Source organism: Leptinotarsa decemlineata, unplaced genomic scaffold (assembly GCF_025532065.1).
Source record: "Leptinotarsa decemlineata unplaced genomic scaffold, Ldec_3_MD MMD2_tig00000199_RagTag_RagTag, whole genome shotgun sequence".
In the NCBI taxonomy this organism is placed as follows: Eukaryota; Metazoa; Arthropoda; class Insecta; order Coleoptera; family Chrysomelidae; genus Leptinotarsa; species Leptinotarsa decemlineata.
In genome coordinates this window covers 8,884,424-8,901,374 of record NW_027412544.1, presented here as the reverse complement: position 1 = coordinate 8,901,374, position 16,951 = coordinate 8,884,424, and the positions used below count along the sequence as shown (strand labels likewise).

The 16,951-nt window shown below is 32.3% G+C and overlaps 2 protein-coding genes across 2 annotated transcripts; one reads left to right on the top strand and one right to left on the bottom strand.

Moving 5' to 3' along the window:
- Positions 1-504: 504 nt before the first annotated feature.
- LOC111505662 (uncharacterized) lies at positions 505-3,145 on the top strand. The gene is given in 3 exon segments (XM_074172899.1): positions 505-894; positions 1,915-2,314; positions 2,317-3,145. Coding segments are annotated over 3 exon segments (1,251 nt in total). The 5' UTR covers positions 505-550; the 3' UTR covers positions 2,824-3,145.
- Positions 3,146-14,214: 11,069 nt separating this feature from the next.
- On the bottom strand, positions 14,215-15,886 carry LOC111505663 (uncharacterized). The gene is made up of 2 exons (XM_023160510.1): positions 14,979-15,886; positions 14,215-14,758 (listed from the first exon to the last, which is right to left on the bottom strand). The coding sequence occupies exons 1-2, from the start codon at positions 15,756-15,758 to the stop codon at positions 14,324-14,326; spliced, it is 1,215 nt and encodes a 404-aa protein (XP_023016278.1). The 5' UTR covers positions 15,759-15,886; the 3' UTR covers positions 14,215-14,323.
- Positions 15,887-16,951: the final 1,065 nt, after the last annotated feature.

Here is a 16,951-nt window from a genome sequence, read left to right as displayed (position 1 = left end):
TATAAATGACAATGAGCAGATCAACGAAATGAAGAGCATCCACGCAAAAGTAAACAAATCCATTTGAAATATATCTGCGTAAAACGAGGTTTTTTGCTGTAGCCACAATTTTCGAAAAATTTGTATTTTAATTTTTATTTTTTTTTAAATACCAGGAAATATGCTACAATGTTTATTTTATTTTTCCTAAAATATTAGAGAAGTTTTTCGATAATATAGTAATATGGATTTGTTTGAAACGTGATGATTTGTACCGGTTTGCTTGACCAGCCTGTTGGAATTATTCTCTTTTGACTGACATATAATAAAAGTCGTTTTAAGCAGAAAAATATTCAATAAATCATCCAAGAAAAACATTACAAATAAACAAAAACTTGTATTCCTACTTGGGAAAATGTCATGAACATTAAAGCTGGCCGTCCACCGAAAGCGGTGCTGTGCGAGGCTGAGCTGTGCTATGCTAGGCTGTGCTGGTTCAAAGCTGTAGCAGTCCGTCCACCAAATGCTAGTCGTGTGGTGTTGTAGCTACTAGCAGAATATTGACATTGAAATGTTTAATAATTTAGAAATCAAAAAGTATCTTTTGGACGCAAGTTCTGAGGAAGATGATTCCGAAGACGAGCACAGAAGCGATTTATTAAGTCTTATTATACTGATGGCGGAGAAAAGAAAACATAGATTCTGGATATCAAACCATTTAGTAGAAAGAAAACAATTTGGCGAGTTTCATAAATTGATTCCAATATTAAGTGGTGAACAGTTTAAAAATTACTTTAGGCTTTCTAGATCACAATTTATGGAAAATCATGAATTCATACGATTTGAAATTATAAAGCTAAACACTAACTACCGAGAAAGTATCACCACAGAGGAGCGTTTGGCTGTATGTTTAAGGTAATTTTGTTTTATTACATATACACTGTTTAGTTCTCAACGCAAATTTATTTTACCATATGGAAATAAAAATAACTGCAATATTTCTGTAATAACAAAAACAACAACCAAATTAATTATAATAAATTCATACTTTAGTTGCCTACATTCCATCCTCCAAAATAGCTTGCGACTGTTTCATCGCCTGATGATTGGGTAGATGTTGATTGTGGCGAGGGCAGAGGGGTAGAAATAGATTGATTATAAACAGGGTTCGATTGTTGTGGCGGCTGTAGTGTAAATAAGTTATGGTGGTAACCATTGGCAGTGCTTTCTCTGTTGGCATGACTACCTAAATTAGTCACATGTGTAGTATGAGATAAATTCATTTCAGCCTCACTAACAGCATCAAATATTTTTCTCTTAATCATAATTTGAAAACGTTGAGGCATAGAAGCTGTTGTTAAATACATATTATTAAAAAATTCTTTTAGGGGATCGTTGGATTGTAATTTTTGTTCCAGTTCTTTTCTTTGGCTGTTTCTCTCAGCAGTCCTAGCCTCTCTTTTATCCACTTGTTGTTTCATTAACGATACAACATTGTCTTGCCATTGATATTTTTTTTCTTTGCAGGCTCCACAAATTCATAATTATGTTCCAACGGTGTTTCTTGATCTTTATTTTCTTCTAAATCAATGTGAGACAGGTCCTCTTGGGTTTGTAGATGGTCGTCTTGGCCTGTTTCTATAACATTTTCGTTTACTTGTGTGTCAACTATGTTGGAACATCTGCTTCGGTTGGCCATGTATGGAACTAGAAATTCCATTTGTCTCTGGTATATCCATGATCTTTTATACGAGCTGCGTCTCCACTTTTACAATCATTTTGTCGTTTTAGAGCGTCCCTCAATGAATCCCTTAATTTTTTCCATTGACGTTTAGCCTCGTTTCCTAAAGAAAAAAAACAGTGCAAATTTTAAAATCTCAATATTAATACATTTTTTTATACATTGTAATAAAAATGTTTTCTTATGTTTTTTAGATTCCTGGCGACAGGTGATTCATATAGAACAATTGGATACAGTTTTCGTTTAGGAGAAAGAACTGTCTCAAAAATTGTTCACGAAGTTTGTTCATCGCTCTGGTCCCAATTACAACCAACATTCCTGAAAATGCCCGACGAGAAGTCTTGGAACGTGTATGAATTGGAATTTAGAGAGCGATGGCAATTTCCAAAATGTGTCGGTGCTATAGACGGCAAACATGTGATTATAAAAGCTCCACCGAATTCTGGTTCATCATATTTTAACTACAAGAAAACTTTTTCTGTAGTATTGATGGCCATAGCAAGTGCCAATTATTATCAATTGATAGCCGTCGACATTGGGTCAGCAGGCAGATTTAGTGACGGAGGAATATTTGCCAATAGTCCTATTGGACGTATAGGTTAAAAACAAATTCATTTCATTTACCCGAATCTAGTCCTATGGAAAATTATAATGATATAAATTTTCCATTTGTAATAGTTGGAGATGAAGCATTTCCGCTTATGGTAAATCTAATGAGACCATTTCCAAGACATTCTTTAAATAAAGAAAATCGTGTTTTCAATTATCGCCTGAGCAGAGCTAGACGAGTTATAGAAAATACGTTTGGTATATTGGCAGCAAGATTTCGAATTTATAAACGTCCATTAGAATGCAAATTAGAAAGTATAGATAGCATAATCAAAGCCACTTGTATTCTCCATAATTATTTAGGCACTAGGGAGGGGAGATGCCCTAATATAAATGAGGAACTATTGGAAAAAGGCAACTCTAACAATCAGTGGTTGCCATTAGCACATAGAGGATCAAGAGCAACGACTGAATCTTTTGTTATAAGGCAGAATTTTTGTAACTATTTTAACTCTAACATAGGCAGGATTCCGTGGCGGGATAAAATTGTATAAATAAAATTTTGTATTTATAAATAAAAAGGCAAAATAAATAAAAATATGAAGTCTTTCGCCGGTTTATGTATTTTTTGTTTTTGTTTTAATTCAGACCAGACTTGTAGTATATTTTAACTCATATATCTTCATTTACTTATTATTATAAACGCAAAATATAGATTAGTTTTTTAAATAATCCAGAAAGCATATTTAACTTACCGTCTTTTATATTGCACTTTTTTGAGATATCTTCCCAGAGACTATCACGTAAGTCTTGATTTTTATAGTTTTTCTCATCTACTTTCCAAAGGCATGGATTTAATCTAACAATTTCAATAAATTCTTCCATTATTCAAATAATTTTCCAATTCCACAAGGAATCTCAAAAAATGAGTCTGATGGTTTCAACATTTTTATTTTCGAAATCTGTTCGGTTGACATACAAATTTTTATCACTACGTCAATCTACCTAAGAGTTGTGCGATTTTTATTCACGCACATCATCTGGTTTAAATTCCACAAGGGGTTTTAAAAAGTGAGTCTGACTGTTGCAACAATTTTTTTTCTCGAAATCTGTATGAGTGACAAGAAAACGGTTTTCACCATATCGATCTACCGAAGATTCTATAAGACTTGTGTAATTTTCATGAACGCACATCATATGGTTCCAATTCTACAAAGTGTTTTAAAAAGTGAGTCTGATTGTTGCAACAATTTTTCTCTTGAAATATGTATGGGTGACAAGATTCTATAACAGTTGTGTAATTTTCATGAACGTACATCTTCTGGTCCCAAATCTACAAGGTGTTTTGAAAAGTTAGTCTGATCGTTTCAACAATTTTATTCTCGAAATCTGTATGGATGACAAGAAAACAGTTTTCACTATATCGATCTACCCAAGATTCTATAAGAGTTGTGTGATTTTCATGAATACAAGGAATCTCAAAAAATGAGTCTGATTGTTTCAACAATTTATTTTTCGAAATCTGTTTAGATAACAAGAAAACTGTCATCACCATGTTAATCTACTCAAGAAACTATGGAAGTTGTTTGATTTTGATGGACGCACATTCTTGGATATCATTTCTATATGGGGTATTGGAAAGTAAGTCTAATATTTCCAATTGTATTTTTCCCTAAAGTTGTATTGTTGATGAGAAAACGATTATCAACGCGTCAATCTACTCAAGATTCTATAAAAAAAGTCCAAAGTCACCAAATAGTTTTAATAATTCCACGTTCAACCTATAGTGACTAGGTATTTCCAGCCATAGATATTAGTACGGGTGCTAATAATTTCGTATCCCAACCACAGATTTTTATTTTCCTCTACGTCAGCATGTATGGCCAGAAATCTGTGGATAACTTCACACCAATGGTGTTTTCAGGGGTAGAATTATCGGCCCGTTCATTTATAATGGCACTTTCACATCTCAGAGGTATTTAAAAATTTTATGGCAAAATATTGAATCCCTTGTATTTCAAAGATGCCTCTAGCAAAACATCAAGTGTGCTAAATTTTTGGAAAGGTTATTTTAAGATTTTCGAAATATGCAGGAATATACAGGATGACACATTAAAAAATATTTTCTATGAAAACTATTTATCTCATTTTTACACCCATTGATTTTTCATAAAGACAAGAAATTTTTGACAGGAAAAAAGTTACAGCAACTTTTTGAAAATGCACATTTTCAGTGACGGCTCGTGCATTGGAGAACAGGGGAGGCTGAAGTCATAAAGACTATATATACTCAGAAAAGCCCTCCGGAGGCGTGAACATTTTTTTGGGGTACCGCACCTGTTTAAAACATAAATGCAAACAAAAATTGTGTATTGCCGAAAATTATACGTATAAAACTGACCATTGAAAAAACAAAAACAAGTAAAAAAGGTTGTCTTGGAGTTATTTAATATAAATGAACTCTTTCAGTCAATAAATAATACTTTTCTCTTCTAATATAACAGTTTTGTTAAAAATTGTTACAAAATATATTATAAGCACAAGTACTTAATTATGTTTTTATCGACCTTTTTAGGATATTTTTACCTTCCACAATCTGAAAAATATAAAAATTATAATGGAGAACTTTATACTAGTGTAGAAGGGTAAACTTTTCAGTTTACCCCGATAAGTTACTGCGTAAAAATCAAAGTATTTTTCACAAAGAAAAATCTTCTATTTATCAGTAACTTGTCGTATTTAACAATTTTGCCTATAAAAAAATTGTTAAGAAATAATACACTTATCTTTTACGTTTCGGAGGCCAAAATCTGCCTCCGTCTTCAGAAATGGACAAAAACATTCTATATTTTGAAGACGGAGGCAGATTTTGGCCTTAAACAAATTGTCACCTGTGCGCTCAGATAAAACATCATGAAAACCCATAAAACATTCTACCACATTACCATCTTTGACATATCTAGAAACGATTGAAAGTTATGATGTACAGGTAATATCGGTAGTTTCATCAATTTCCTATGCAAAAAAAGAAACACTTTCTTATATTTTCCTTAATAATATGTGCCACACTGTGTATAAGCTCATTTTTGATGGTTTTTGAGGTGCCCGAAAAAACGCTACCGTTTAAAAAAGTGCCAAATTGTGAATCATATTTGCCCTATAACATTAAAAGTTCCTTGTAATTGCCGCGATTATTCGAATATTCGGTTTCATCGTATCCGCGAAAAGCTAATTCTTGGGAACCCAAATAAATCGTAATATCGATAAGTCTTTTTGAATTCGACCGGTTTTCCCTAACCTGATTATTAAAAGAAATTATGGCCTCTTTTTGAGTTGTATCTAAAGCTGTTGCTATATTTTGTTCGCTAAACAATTTTAATTTACAAGACGAAAATGTATGATTCATAGATTTAAAATGTCTTTTTGTAGAACGAGGTCAATTTTTCAAATCGGAGTATCCTATTTTAGACCACGTTTGGTATTCGGTTTTTACGGAAAATAAAACACAGGGCCAACAAAAAAGGTTTTCTCGTTTAATGGAGCCGGTTAACCAATCGCATTTATCGTACCAACTAATATTAAATCCTCGATTTTGTCGATTATCGGACGCTTTAATTGAAATCAAATTTGGTTGAGGCCTTCCCAGACTGAAATTACAAATCGGGACGTATGTCGCTGGCTGGGTCGGTATCGCGGAGCTTGTGTTTTTTGAAGCGGTCAGAGGCTTGGCTTCTTTGCAACGTATCAACGTATGGCATTTATTAGTTCGGGCTGATGGTTTCTTCGTTATTTGTTCGTGGGTGGGCGGTGGGCGGTGAGTTTGAGGTTTGTTGATGCAGAATACAGTGTGGTACGTACTACGTAGTGAGTGATAGTGTTTTTTTCGGGCATATTATGTATTTATATTAAACATTAATGGTAAAGTAGTGATACCCAAGCATTTTTAGAAAAAAATAATCATAATTATTTGTCAATATCTTTTAACGATTGCGATAAATAGCCTCAAATTTTATGGGGAGGCTAAGCCTCCTCTGCCTCCTCTGATGAGCCGCCGCTGCCATATTTTCGAAAAACATGCTGTAACTCAGAAACCATGATAGATATCGATATGCGATTTTCACCATTGAGTTTGTTATAAAATTTGACACTCAGACACAACCATCATTATTCATCTATCTAGTTTGAAAACAGGAGTATCCCTTTAAAAGTGTCAAATTTGGCCCTCTCTGAATGCAGTCGCACTGAGGAATGAGCGATTTTTTTTTATAATATGCGGCTGGGTAAATATAGGAAAATTATTTAGAGTTTAACTAATGAAAAAAACGAACACAATTTTGTGTATTCAACATTAAATGAACTACAAAATAATGGAGTCTTTTTATTTCAACAGAAGAAACGGGTAAACAGTTTTTGAGTGTTGCGATCTTCATTCGGGTTTGAAGGTCGTCGTGGTTTGAACTGTATCCTAACGTTTCACCAGCACGAGTGGCGGTCTTCTTCAGAAGTTTATTCAATTTGATGGTTCACCGGCGGTTCATCGGTGAGCCATCAAGATGAAGAAGCCAGCCACTCGTGGTGACGAAACATAAGGATACAGTTCCAAACCACGACGGCCTTCAAACCCGAATGAAGAACGCAACACTGAAAATAAATATTAATAATAAAGAAATAAAACCTTTTGTCATTTCAGATCGATTATTCAGATTCTGAATAACTGCTACTAGAAGAATCATCATTAAGATTAATTGTCAACGGATTTCTGTCAACTAAATTATCCATTGGTAAGGGGGAATACATAAGACGTATTATTATTCTATTGTGTGCTTTAGCAATTTCGCCAATATTGTATTTATTATATTTGGTTTTATGTTTATTCACTATCCTTAAAAGTTCAGCTTTCACCATGTTATTCTCGAACGATATACTTTTCAAACGCATCCATAGTCTTGAATTACAACTTTTTTGTAGTTGTAGTAAAAATTTTTTAGCTTTTCTGGAATGATATGGAGCGTTGTCTAAAAGAATTACACAATTCTCTTCTAGTTTCGGAACTATATTCCTAAACAAATTCTCAAAAAATATTCCATCTATTTCCTCATGATGGTCGACGACATACGCAGTTTCTTGAGAGTATAATAAGGTGATTCTTACCTGAAGGGTTCTTCAAGCCAGTTAAGAGGCCATCTATCCAGGTAACAGATTTCTTATCTTATGTAGGCTTTTATTTTCATTAAATATTGTTGTCTTCACAATACTATTTCTGGTTTCTCGAGAAGCAAAGGATTTCTCTATCTTTTTTTAAATTTAAAACTTATTTTCTTCAATAATTTGTGGAATGTCGACCTTTTGAAATTTGGTAGATCAAGATCATCGTTTACAACTTTTAGAACTGATTCTATTGTTGGCTTTTCGTTTAAAAAAAAATGATGTGCTTTCCTTCTAATAGCGTTCAAATCAAAGTCGTCTACCTTATCAATAATTTTCTTTCGTGAAGGATATAGTTTTGGAGCCAAAAAAATGTTTTTGTTTATGTTCTCTCATAACTCCATAGGCACTTGAAGGAGACACTCCAGCAATGTTTCGTACTTTTCTCACGATTTTATTAACGGACAATAAAAGTTTTGGTTCAATTGCAGTTTCAAGGTGCGGTTTTTTGGGTATTTTTTTAGGTGGGGTGTAGAATTCCACCAGATTTGTTCATTTTTCCTAATATATGCAAATGTCTGTGGTGATCATGTTTTGATCACGAATCTATCGTTGTTTGGGTTGCTCAGTTTGTTGGATGGACAGAGTTTAGTTGATGTTAAAATGTTTCTGCAACGTTATGTTGTGTACCGTTCCCGTGAATGATATCTCTTTCAATTCCATAAGTAATATTTTGAGTACAAACTGAATAAGAAACAATGATTTTCAATGTTCATATATTTGAAGAGTTTTTCTTCCTGTTTGTGTCTGAAAGAAACTTCTGTATATGATCTACATATCTATATAAAGGGTTTTGTGGTTATATTCTTTCGTCATTTCTTCGAAAGTTTCAAATTTTTTGAAGTCATATGAAGAATTATTAAACCAATATTTTTATTTTTGGAAAAACTATTGAAAAATTTTCAATTCAATAGAAAATCTTTGTATTTGTCATATCTTGTCAAACATTTCCCAAACTATAACAATGAAAAATGGTCTAAACACTTTCGACAGAAGTTTTTGAAATATCAAACAAAATGGTTTTTTCCAAAAAGTCTCTTATTTTCTGCAGAACTCTCCATGATTGTTTTCTATAGATGTTAATGGTTGCCCCTAAATTGATATTTTTTTTATTTTTCCGACTTTTCAGAGTAACTAAGAAAAATATAGGTTTCCCGACTTTTCAGATACCTACATGACGTTTTTTATTTGATTTTTTTAATATTCAACTGTTCTGTGGAGACAATCGAATTTCATTAATATACATTGTGAAAATTTTATTTCGTTCGCTGGATAAATGATACCGAAAATTACGGACGACAGGTGGACATACACCACAGAATTAAAAGAAAATTTCCCGATGTTGATCCAAAGTAACCAATAGCAAACAATAAAGTTTGGAATTATGAATGGAATGACCCGTTACTTGATGAAAATTAATCAACACTATCAATAATAATTGAAATTACACAATTTTCAGTAACATTTTTTATTTCTAGAGGAAGCTACGGAAAATTGTTTAATTATTGAAAATTGTTTATTATCATGATCCGACAATTGGAGTATATTATAGCTCAAGGTCTTATGAACCTTTTTCGTGAAGTACGAAAAATCACTCACTAGAAGCGCTAGTAGTTCGGTACGGACAAACACTGGCTAATCCTCATATAAACATATGGTAAAGTACAATTAAAAAAGAATGTTTTTAACATAAGATGTTCCTGGAGCAAAACTAAAATTTGCAAATGTAAAGGATAACAATGTGGTAACATAAAAACGTTAGCTTGCATGCCGTAATTTAAAAGTAACTGGAAAAAAAGTGAATTAATAGACAGGTTAGTATACAGACTTTAGTGTAAAAGAGTAGCAGTAGCTGTAATAAAAGAAATTTGAAATAATTATGAATTTCAGATTTATTTCCGAGTGAAATATGAATCAAATATAGATGGTTATGAAACAAATTCAATTTAATGTAATAAATAAATATAATTTAATAAACGATTGAGGTTATATCTCATTCTAATCAATGGTAATGAACTATGAAAAATTTACTATTCATTTCATCTTTAGAGCATACATATGAATATTTATTAATTTTTTGCACTGTTAAATCCACTCTCCTCGAAGCATGTATCCATTTTTTACATCTAACCTCATTAATATGAGCTTTTATAAATGGCATAAAAAATACGTTTTCATCCGGATATCGATTACAATTCGCAAAACAGCAATGCTTTGTTGGCATTATACTAGCACAAAATAATTTTTATATCAGATTTATATTTTCAAATAATAAATTTATTTCACGTAAATAATACTGTTTTACATGTGAATAGTTTATGTTTGTTCCTACTACTAGTGCTGCCTCTCGTGACATGCTTGCTGTACTATTCTCAGGAAAAAGGCTCATTCCAAAACTTAACGTCTAAAGTAAAAGATCAGAAAGAGATATCAGTGAATTTTGAATCATTATGAAAATTCCAATATTCACGTTCATATATTTTCTGTTAGAAACTCAAAAATAAGTATATATATATATATATATATATATATATATATATATATATATATATATATATATATATATATATATATATATATTATATATATATATATATATATATATATATATATATATATATATATATATATATATATATATTGATAGATATGTTTACCTTATCTTTCAGCGTCATAAAAATTCAAGTAGGTAATGAAGAAGCAAAGCACTGCAATGGGCTTGTTTCATGCTATGGAAAATGATAACGGTTTGCTTATAGACTGATCGAGTTAGGGATATATTATATTTACCAAGCCTAATCGGTCCCAAAATCTCTTTATATTTGCAGAAAAAAGAATGATTCGAAAAGCAAGAATTTAAATTGGCCACGTGTCTGTTGACCAATAAAATTGATCGTGTCTGGAGCTGAGTTGCCAAGTGTATTGGTTTTTAATATTAAATCACAGATCTGATGATCCTATTTGACAGACGCCATTTTTGTTGTTATTGTTGTCAACTCGGTGTGAATACAACTGTTGCAATTATCTAATTGAAGAACTTTTTTTTGTAAAAGGTAGGTCTCGGCGGGTGCCTATTTTGCTGCATATTCCGTGTCGTTAGTTTACATTCCAAAAAATATTTTTTCAGGTTGGATTGATATGTTCTGGAGTAATTCTATATTTCACTGTACATATTTCTGCTTCTCTTTTCAGTCACCATACTGCTCCTTGGCCGCGATAAAATAAAAATTAAATCAAAACTTTCCATCCCTCGATAAAAGACAAATTCTGAAATGAATGTGCGGAAAGGCACAAGAAAACAGAAAGCGCATTGGTTTATAAGTGGGTTATTTTATATAATGAGTTCAGGTTCCCAAAGGATAAAATGATGAGAAAAAAATGGGTGAAAGTATTGAAAAGAAAGAACTACAATCTTTCTACTCTTCCAAGACTTTATAGAAATAATTTAAAAAGTGACTATAAATGAAAGGCGAACGAAAATATTGAATTTGATGACACAGTTTTCTATTTCAACTTCAAATATTCTCCACAGAAAGTATTATCTGGAATTAATCCTGTTACTAAAAGTATGAAACAAAATTAATTGAATTTCATCATATGATGGTATTATTACCTCAGAAGCTTTTGTTGGATTAGTTCGAGTACAATCAATTCTGTCTATACTTGACCTCATTCAACCTTCCTCTCAAGTTTTGGCAGATTAACCAAGCGAGCCTATAACGCTTGAATTTAGTTGTTATATTAGAAAGAGGTATATAATTTGTAGGAATCGGTTTTTTTTAATAATAAATTGCAGTTGTACAGATTGAGGATTGTAGAATAAATTGAATATTTGAAATGATTCTTTAATCCAGTTTGCTATATATTTTTTTATTTTCATAACTGTATATTATTGAATAATGCATAAAATCATAGTTTAGGTAAATATTTTGTGATCTATCGACTTCGTGTACTGATTTTAGATATAGAACTTATTTCCAAACATGATTTTTCGTGTACATTTCATTTCATGTGAAGAATTTTTCATTAATTGAAATGTTAACGGGTTCATATACACTTCCATAACTAAATTGATAATTATAGGCTCCGTAAATTTTAAGATTTGGCAATGTTGATTATTTCTATTGTTCCTATTGGTCAATCGAACAAGAAGCGGGAATAGGGTTGTGACGTCACCACCCTACCACATTCAATTTTTAATAATTAATTACGGGAAAACTACGGTACTCAGAGAGATGAAACAAACTGCATTGTTTTTCAATTTAAAATTTCTATCAAGTGAACTATAAACCAAAAATCATGAAACAAGCCCATTGCTTGTCACAGTAGTTTATTGAAATATAAATACTTTTATTTATTTATTTATTTCATCCTAACAGGCCTGGTGGCCTCATTACAAGGATGACTTATAAGAAATATACATGAATATACGAGCACTTGAAATGATATGTTATATAAAATAATATAGTATGGGGACGTATTATTATCTAACAACGAGCAGTATATACTTATTACAACGCGCAACAACAAAAATTAAATAAGAAATAACAGAAAAACTAATTTATAAACTGATAAAAATTCTATATACATATCTATGGACTAAATATCTGAATTTTGTGAGAGACATATTCCAATCAATATCATGCAAGCAATTGATGTTGTTTGCCAGAGGGAGCATGATTTAGAGGAGGGATGTGGAAGTAACAGTCACGAAGGGAGTCTTGAACTAAAGGATAGTACGTGTAGGTCTGGGAGTACAATGTAGGTACATTAATTATTACTAATAGTGAAAATAATTCTGTGGAATTCATATTGTTATTAGTAATTTTATATATAAAAATTAGTGCAAAGATTTTTCGCCTAGAGTCTAAGGAGGGTAAGTATATCAAATTGAGTTCTCAATTGTGATGTTCTAATGCTGTTGTAATCGGGTTTACTATGATATTTCTTATAATATAGGCACCTTAGAAATTTGTTCTGTATTTTTTCTAGTTCCTGTAAGGTTGTTTGGTATTCTCCATTCCAAATTACAGAACCGTGTTCGAGTTTAGATCTCACTAGAGTGAAATACAGTACTTTTATGGAATCTATGTTACTAAAAAGAGAAGTCTGTCTTAAAATGAATCTAAAAGCTCGATTTGCGGTATTTCTCATATGTTCAATATGTTTCTTGAATTATAATTTGCAATCATAGTTTATTCCTGACTCTTTGCATTCATGCACTCTTTTTAGCGATTCGTTGTTTATGCGGTAGTGAGAAGAAGTGGGATCCTTTTGGCAGGCAATTGTCATAACTTGGCATTTTTTTAGGTAAAAATCTAACTTACATCGAACACTCCAAACCAATAAACTATTCAAATCTTTCTGTAGAGCGGAGCAATCTCTGACTGATTCACCTGTTTGAAAATTTTTACATCATCGGCAAAAAGTAGACATTTGGAGTACTCGATATAATCTGGTAAGTCATTAATAAATGACAAAAAGAACAAGGGTCTCAAGTTTGAACCTTGGGGTACCCCTGGAGAAGCATGGCATTTGCCTGTGGTATTTCCATCATGCTTAACCACAAAATACCGATATTGAAGATGGCTCCTAAAAAGATTCATGATATTTTTGGAGAGTCTAAATCGATTTAACTTTTGCAGCAAAACACTATGGTCCACCCTGTCGAAGGCCTTGCTAAAATCCATGAATATCGTGTCCAGTTGAACCATATTTTCTAAGGAGTTATTTGCTTCGTTGGGATATAATAGCAAATTTGTGTTGACAGATCTGTTGGACATAAACCCGTTCTGTTGCTCAACTAAGGCATCTTCTATTGTTCAAATAGTTTGGAAGGAGCACACATAATAGATATCGGTCTATAATTTTTTATATCACGTTTGTTTCCAGTTTTATGAACAGGTGTGCAAATTGAAGTTTTCTATTGCGTCGGAAAGTTAGTATTGATTATTATGGTATTAAATATGTGGAGTAGTGGGTGCAGATTTTTTTAGCTTTAGTTTCTTAACTGCATCACCAAAGCCTGATTTAGTTATATATGTTATTGAGAAGGTATTGTTAGTTACGTCTTGAAGACTTTTAAAAGTTTTTTTATAATGGCTCGCGTTGGTAGAGTACACACTGGCAAAGAACTCTGCGAAATACTGTGATGTATCTTTTGGTGGAATTTCCATGTCATTGTATATAACATTTTCATTGGTTGAGCTTTGACCTTTCTTTTTGTTAACATAGTTCCAAAAAGTATTGATGTCAGTGCTCACATTGTGTTCGATAGTTTTGATGTAGTTCTTATGTTCTTGGTTCGAGAGTGACTTTAATTTTCTTCTCACCTCTAGATATTTTTTAGTATGATATTTTGAAATATGTTTTATTATTTAAAGTTTTTCCTTCTCCACAATAAATTTTTTAATTCCTATATTATACCATACAGGCCATATCTACAATAGACTGCATCATTACCTCATTCCAGTTAGTGTCTCTAATAAGTATAAGTTCTGCCATGAGATCAAAATTAGATTTTTTTAAATTATACTTATGATAAATTGTATTACTATTTGTTTATTACAGTCGATTTAAATCATCTTTGTTTTCAAATATAACATTGAAAAATTAGGTCATAATTATTGCATTTTCATTTGAGACATTCACGTAAATTTCAAAAACCATTCTTTGCTTTTGTACAGTAACAAAATAAAATAGACGTATTTATTTAAGATATGAAAATAAGAAAAAATAAGTGGGATTTCAATTTATTTTATTTATTTAAAAATATATTTTTTGGTATAAGGTACAAAATACATATATAATTTATATAGATAATTATCTACACTGATGAATATAATTTTTTTATAAGAAACCACTTGTATACATATGCCTAATCAGCTCCACAGATTTTCTGTGAACTTCATCTTTATTGTATCTTCCAACTTCAACTTCCTTCATTTCTTCGCTTCTCTGGATGATTTCAGTAATGTCCAGGTTTCCATTTTCATAAACTAGATTTTCCTTTAGGGTTAGAAGTCCCATCAAGAATCCAAATTTACAGTAGGTTTTCCATTCGTTTTCCAGTTCTTTCCTGGGGTACAGTTCCTCAACATCGCATTGAAGTTCTTTCAAAGCACTCGAAAGGGATTTGTGATAAACGTCGAGGTAGTGTTTCAGTTCATCAAATATTTCCTTCGATCCTCCAGAGTACATAGCGTAGGACAAATCGAAAACTACCGTGCCTAGTTTCATGAGTTGGAAGTCGACGGTTCTCATGTCTATCGCCTTTCCGGATTCCTGAAAAATAAATATATGCATGAAATATTTTTTTTTATTCAAGTTTTGATTCAAATATCAAAGAACCTTCAGATAATGGAACTGAAAATAAAAAAAAAATCCAAAATAATTTTCAAGGCTCAAAGAAAAAAATCTTGAGTATTTGAAAATCTAGAGAGACTGATTTTACCATATCTCAGGCAAATTTATACCACTTAATGAATATTGGAATATAACTTACATCGTGCTTGAACATCAAGTTGCTGCTCCACGTGTCTCCATGAGTAATTACAGGATACTTTCCCTCATATTTGGTGACTTCCAAAAAACCTTGAGTTCCTTTGCCTACGTAGTTATCTTCAAATTTAGTGATCATCTCTTTTTCTGGTTCCGCGGCAATGAATTCCAAACACTCTTGCAAGGCAAGTGTGATACCATTTTTCAATACTTTCATGTCTTCGAGACCACTCCAATAGTCGTACAAGTTCTTGGATATTTCTTGGAAACTCTTGGGAAATTTCGATTTATAGGCCATAGATAATCCGTGGAATTTTCCATATTCCCTGAAAATCATCTCGAAATGCTGTTTGTCGAAGAAAACACCTTTCTTCATAACTCTGAAGTCGCTTTTCTTCAAATTTTCCAAAACCAGTTTTTCTTTGCCCTTTTCCATGTCTGTTGCGTAACATTTCGCTATTTTATTGAACAGTGTTCCACACTGGGCGGATTCCTGAAATTTCTGAAAAGTTGGCCATATGGTTTCGTAAAATTGACACTCATTCGAATATATTTTTTCCAAGGGGAAGTTGTTTCTAACAATATCCTCTTCTTTGGCTTTCTTCACCATTACTTCTCGCTTCTCCTTACTTTGTCCATCCTCAATAGTCACGAAGTACAAATCACCCATATAACCTTCCTCAGCTCTATTTCTTTCGTGAAATTTAAATGTCGAATCAGTGAAGCCTTCACTTTCTGCAACATTTTCAAGAATTTTGCGGACATCTTGAGGAGCTTCTACCATTTTGAGAACGTAACGACGAAGTGCTTCAAGGAACAAAATACAAATATACCCAAAATTAATAATTTTGAATATCTAATATTGTACCTTTATTGACTGAAAATTGAATGAGAACATTCGTTGATTTTCACTCAAATTTATTGCTTTGTATTCCGAGTTTTTGTGTCCTTCTTTGTAGCGGTTTGAAAAAGCGGTGGAGGTGCACTTTTTTATTTGTAAGTATACTGCGAAAGTTTCTGTTCTGTATTTCGAGTAATAATGAATATTTCATTTGTTGTCGGAGATGAATAAATTGTGGGAATCAGGAGAGGACCGGCCCTTTCAATGAATGTTCCTTCAATATTTCAGGTGAAAAACTAAATCCCAAACTGGAAAAGATACAGTTTTCAAAAGAGATTAGTTTTTTGGGAACAAGCTTTTTGGTCTTTTATTTTTCCATCTTCACACAAAATATGTGAGAAACTTGCGAAGATAAGAATAAAACAATCAATTGATGGATGTAGCCGTTACTACGTGGTAGGAAATCATAATGAAGAAAAAAGAATTGAGACTTTCTATGTTTTTTACCACTTTTATTTGTAACTAAAGTTTCTGCAATTTCGTCCTATAAGGACATCTTCAAACTTATACATTAAACTAACAATGTTTTATTACATTAGCCCTTATATATCACACCTGTAGGTAAAAATTGAGGTACTTGGCTTGATTGAGTATCTGAATTTACAATTGACAGTGCGGATATGCACATAAACACTATTGCACTCCGGACAATTAAGCTTATAAACTCCAGATTTCTCCAACTTGTCCACCTTATCTTTGGCGTTGAAAAGAAAATCAAATAACCTGGCATTTGGTCTGAATGCCACTTCCACATTTTTTTTTCTGAAGAAACCCGCAATTATCTCTGTTCTTTTTCCAAAATATGTTAGAGTAACCCATTTCTTGATTTCTGGTTGTTTCACCTGAGGGTATATTAATCTGTAAGTGAAGTGAAGGGTGGCAATGATGTCTGAGGACAGTCATGTCGCCATCCCACCATCAGTCATGACCCGTTTGTCCCTCTGACAAACATCAGTTGAAAGGGTAGAGGAGCCAGGCTCCAACCTGAACGAAATCAAGGCGATGGCTTGGTGTAAGTGAATGTACGGCTTTGTTTTCTGACTAACTTCTGGATAGTATCTGCGTTGAAACCATTA

Coding starts and splice junctions, on each gene's coding strand:
- LOC111505663 (XM_023160510.1), bottom strand. CDS start 15,758: ATGGTAGAAGCTCCTCAAGATGTCCGCAAAATTCTTGAAAATGTTGCA. Junction 14,759..14,978: donor ACTTGATGTTCAAGCACGAT/GTAAGTTATATT, acceptor TTTATTTTTCAG/GAATCCGGAAAGGCGATAGA.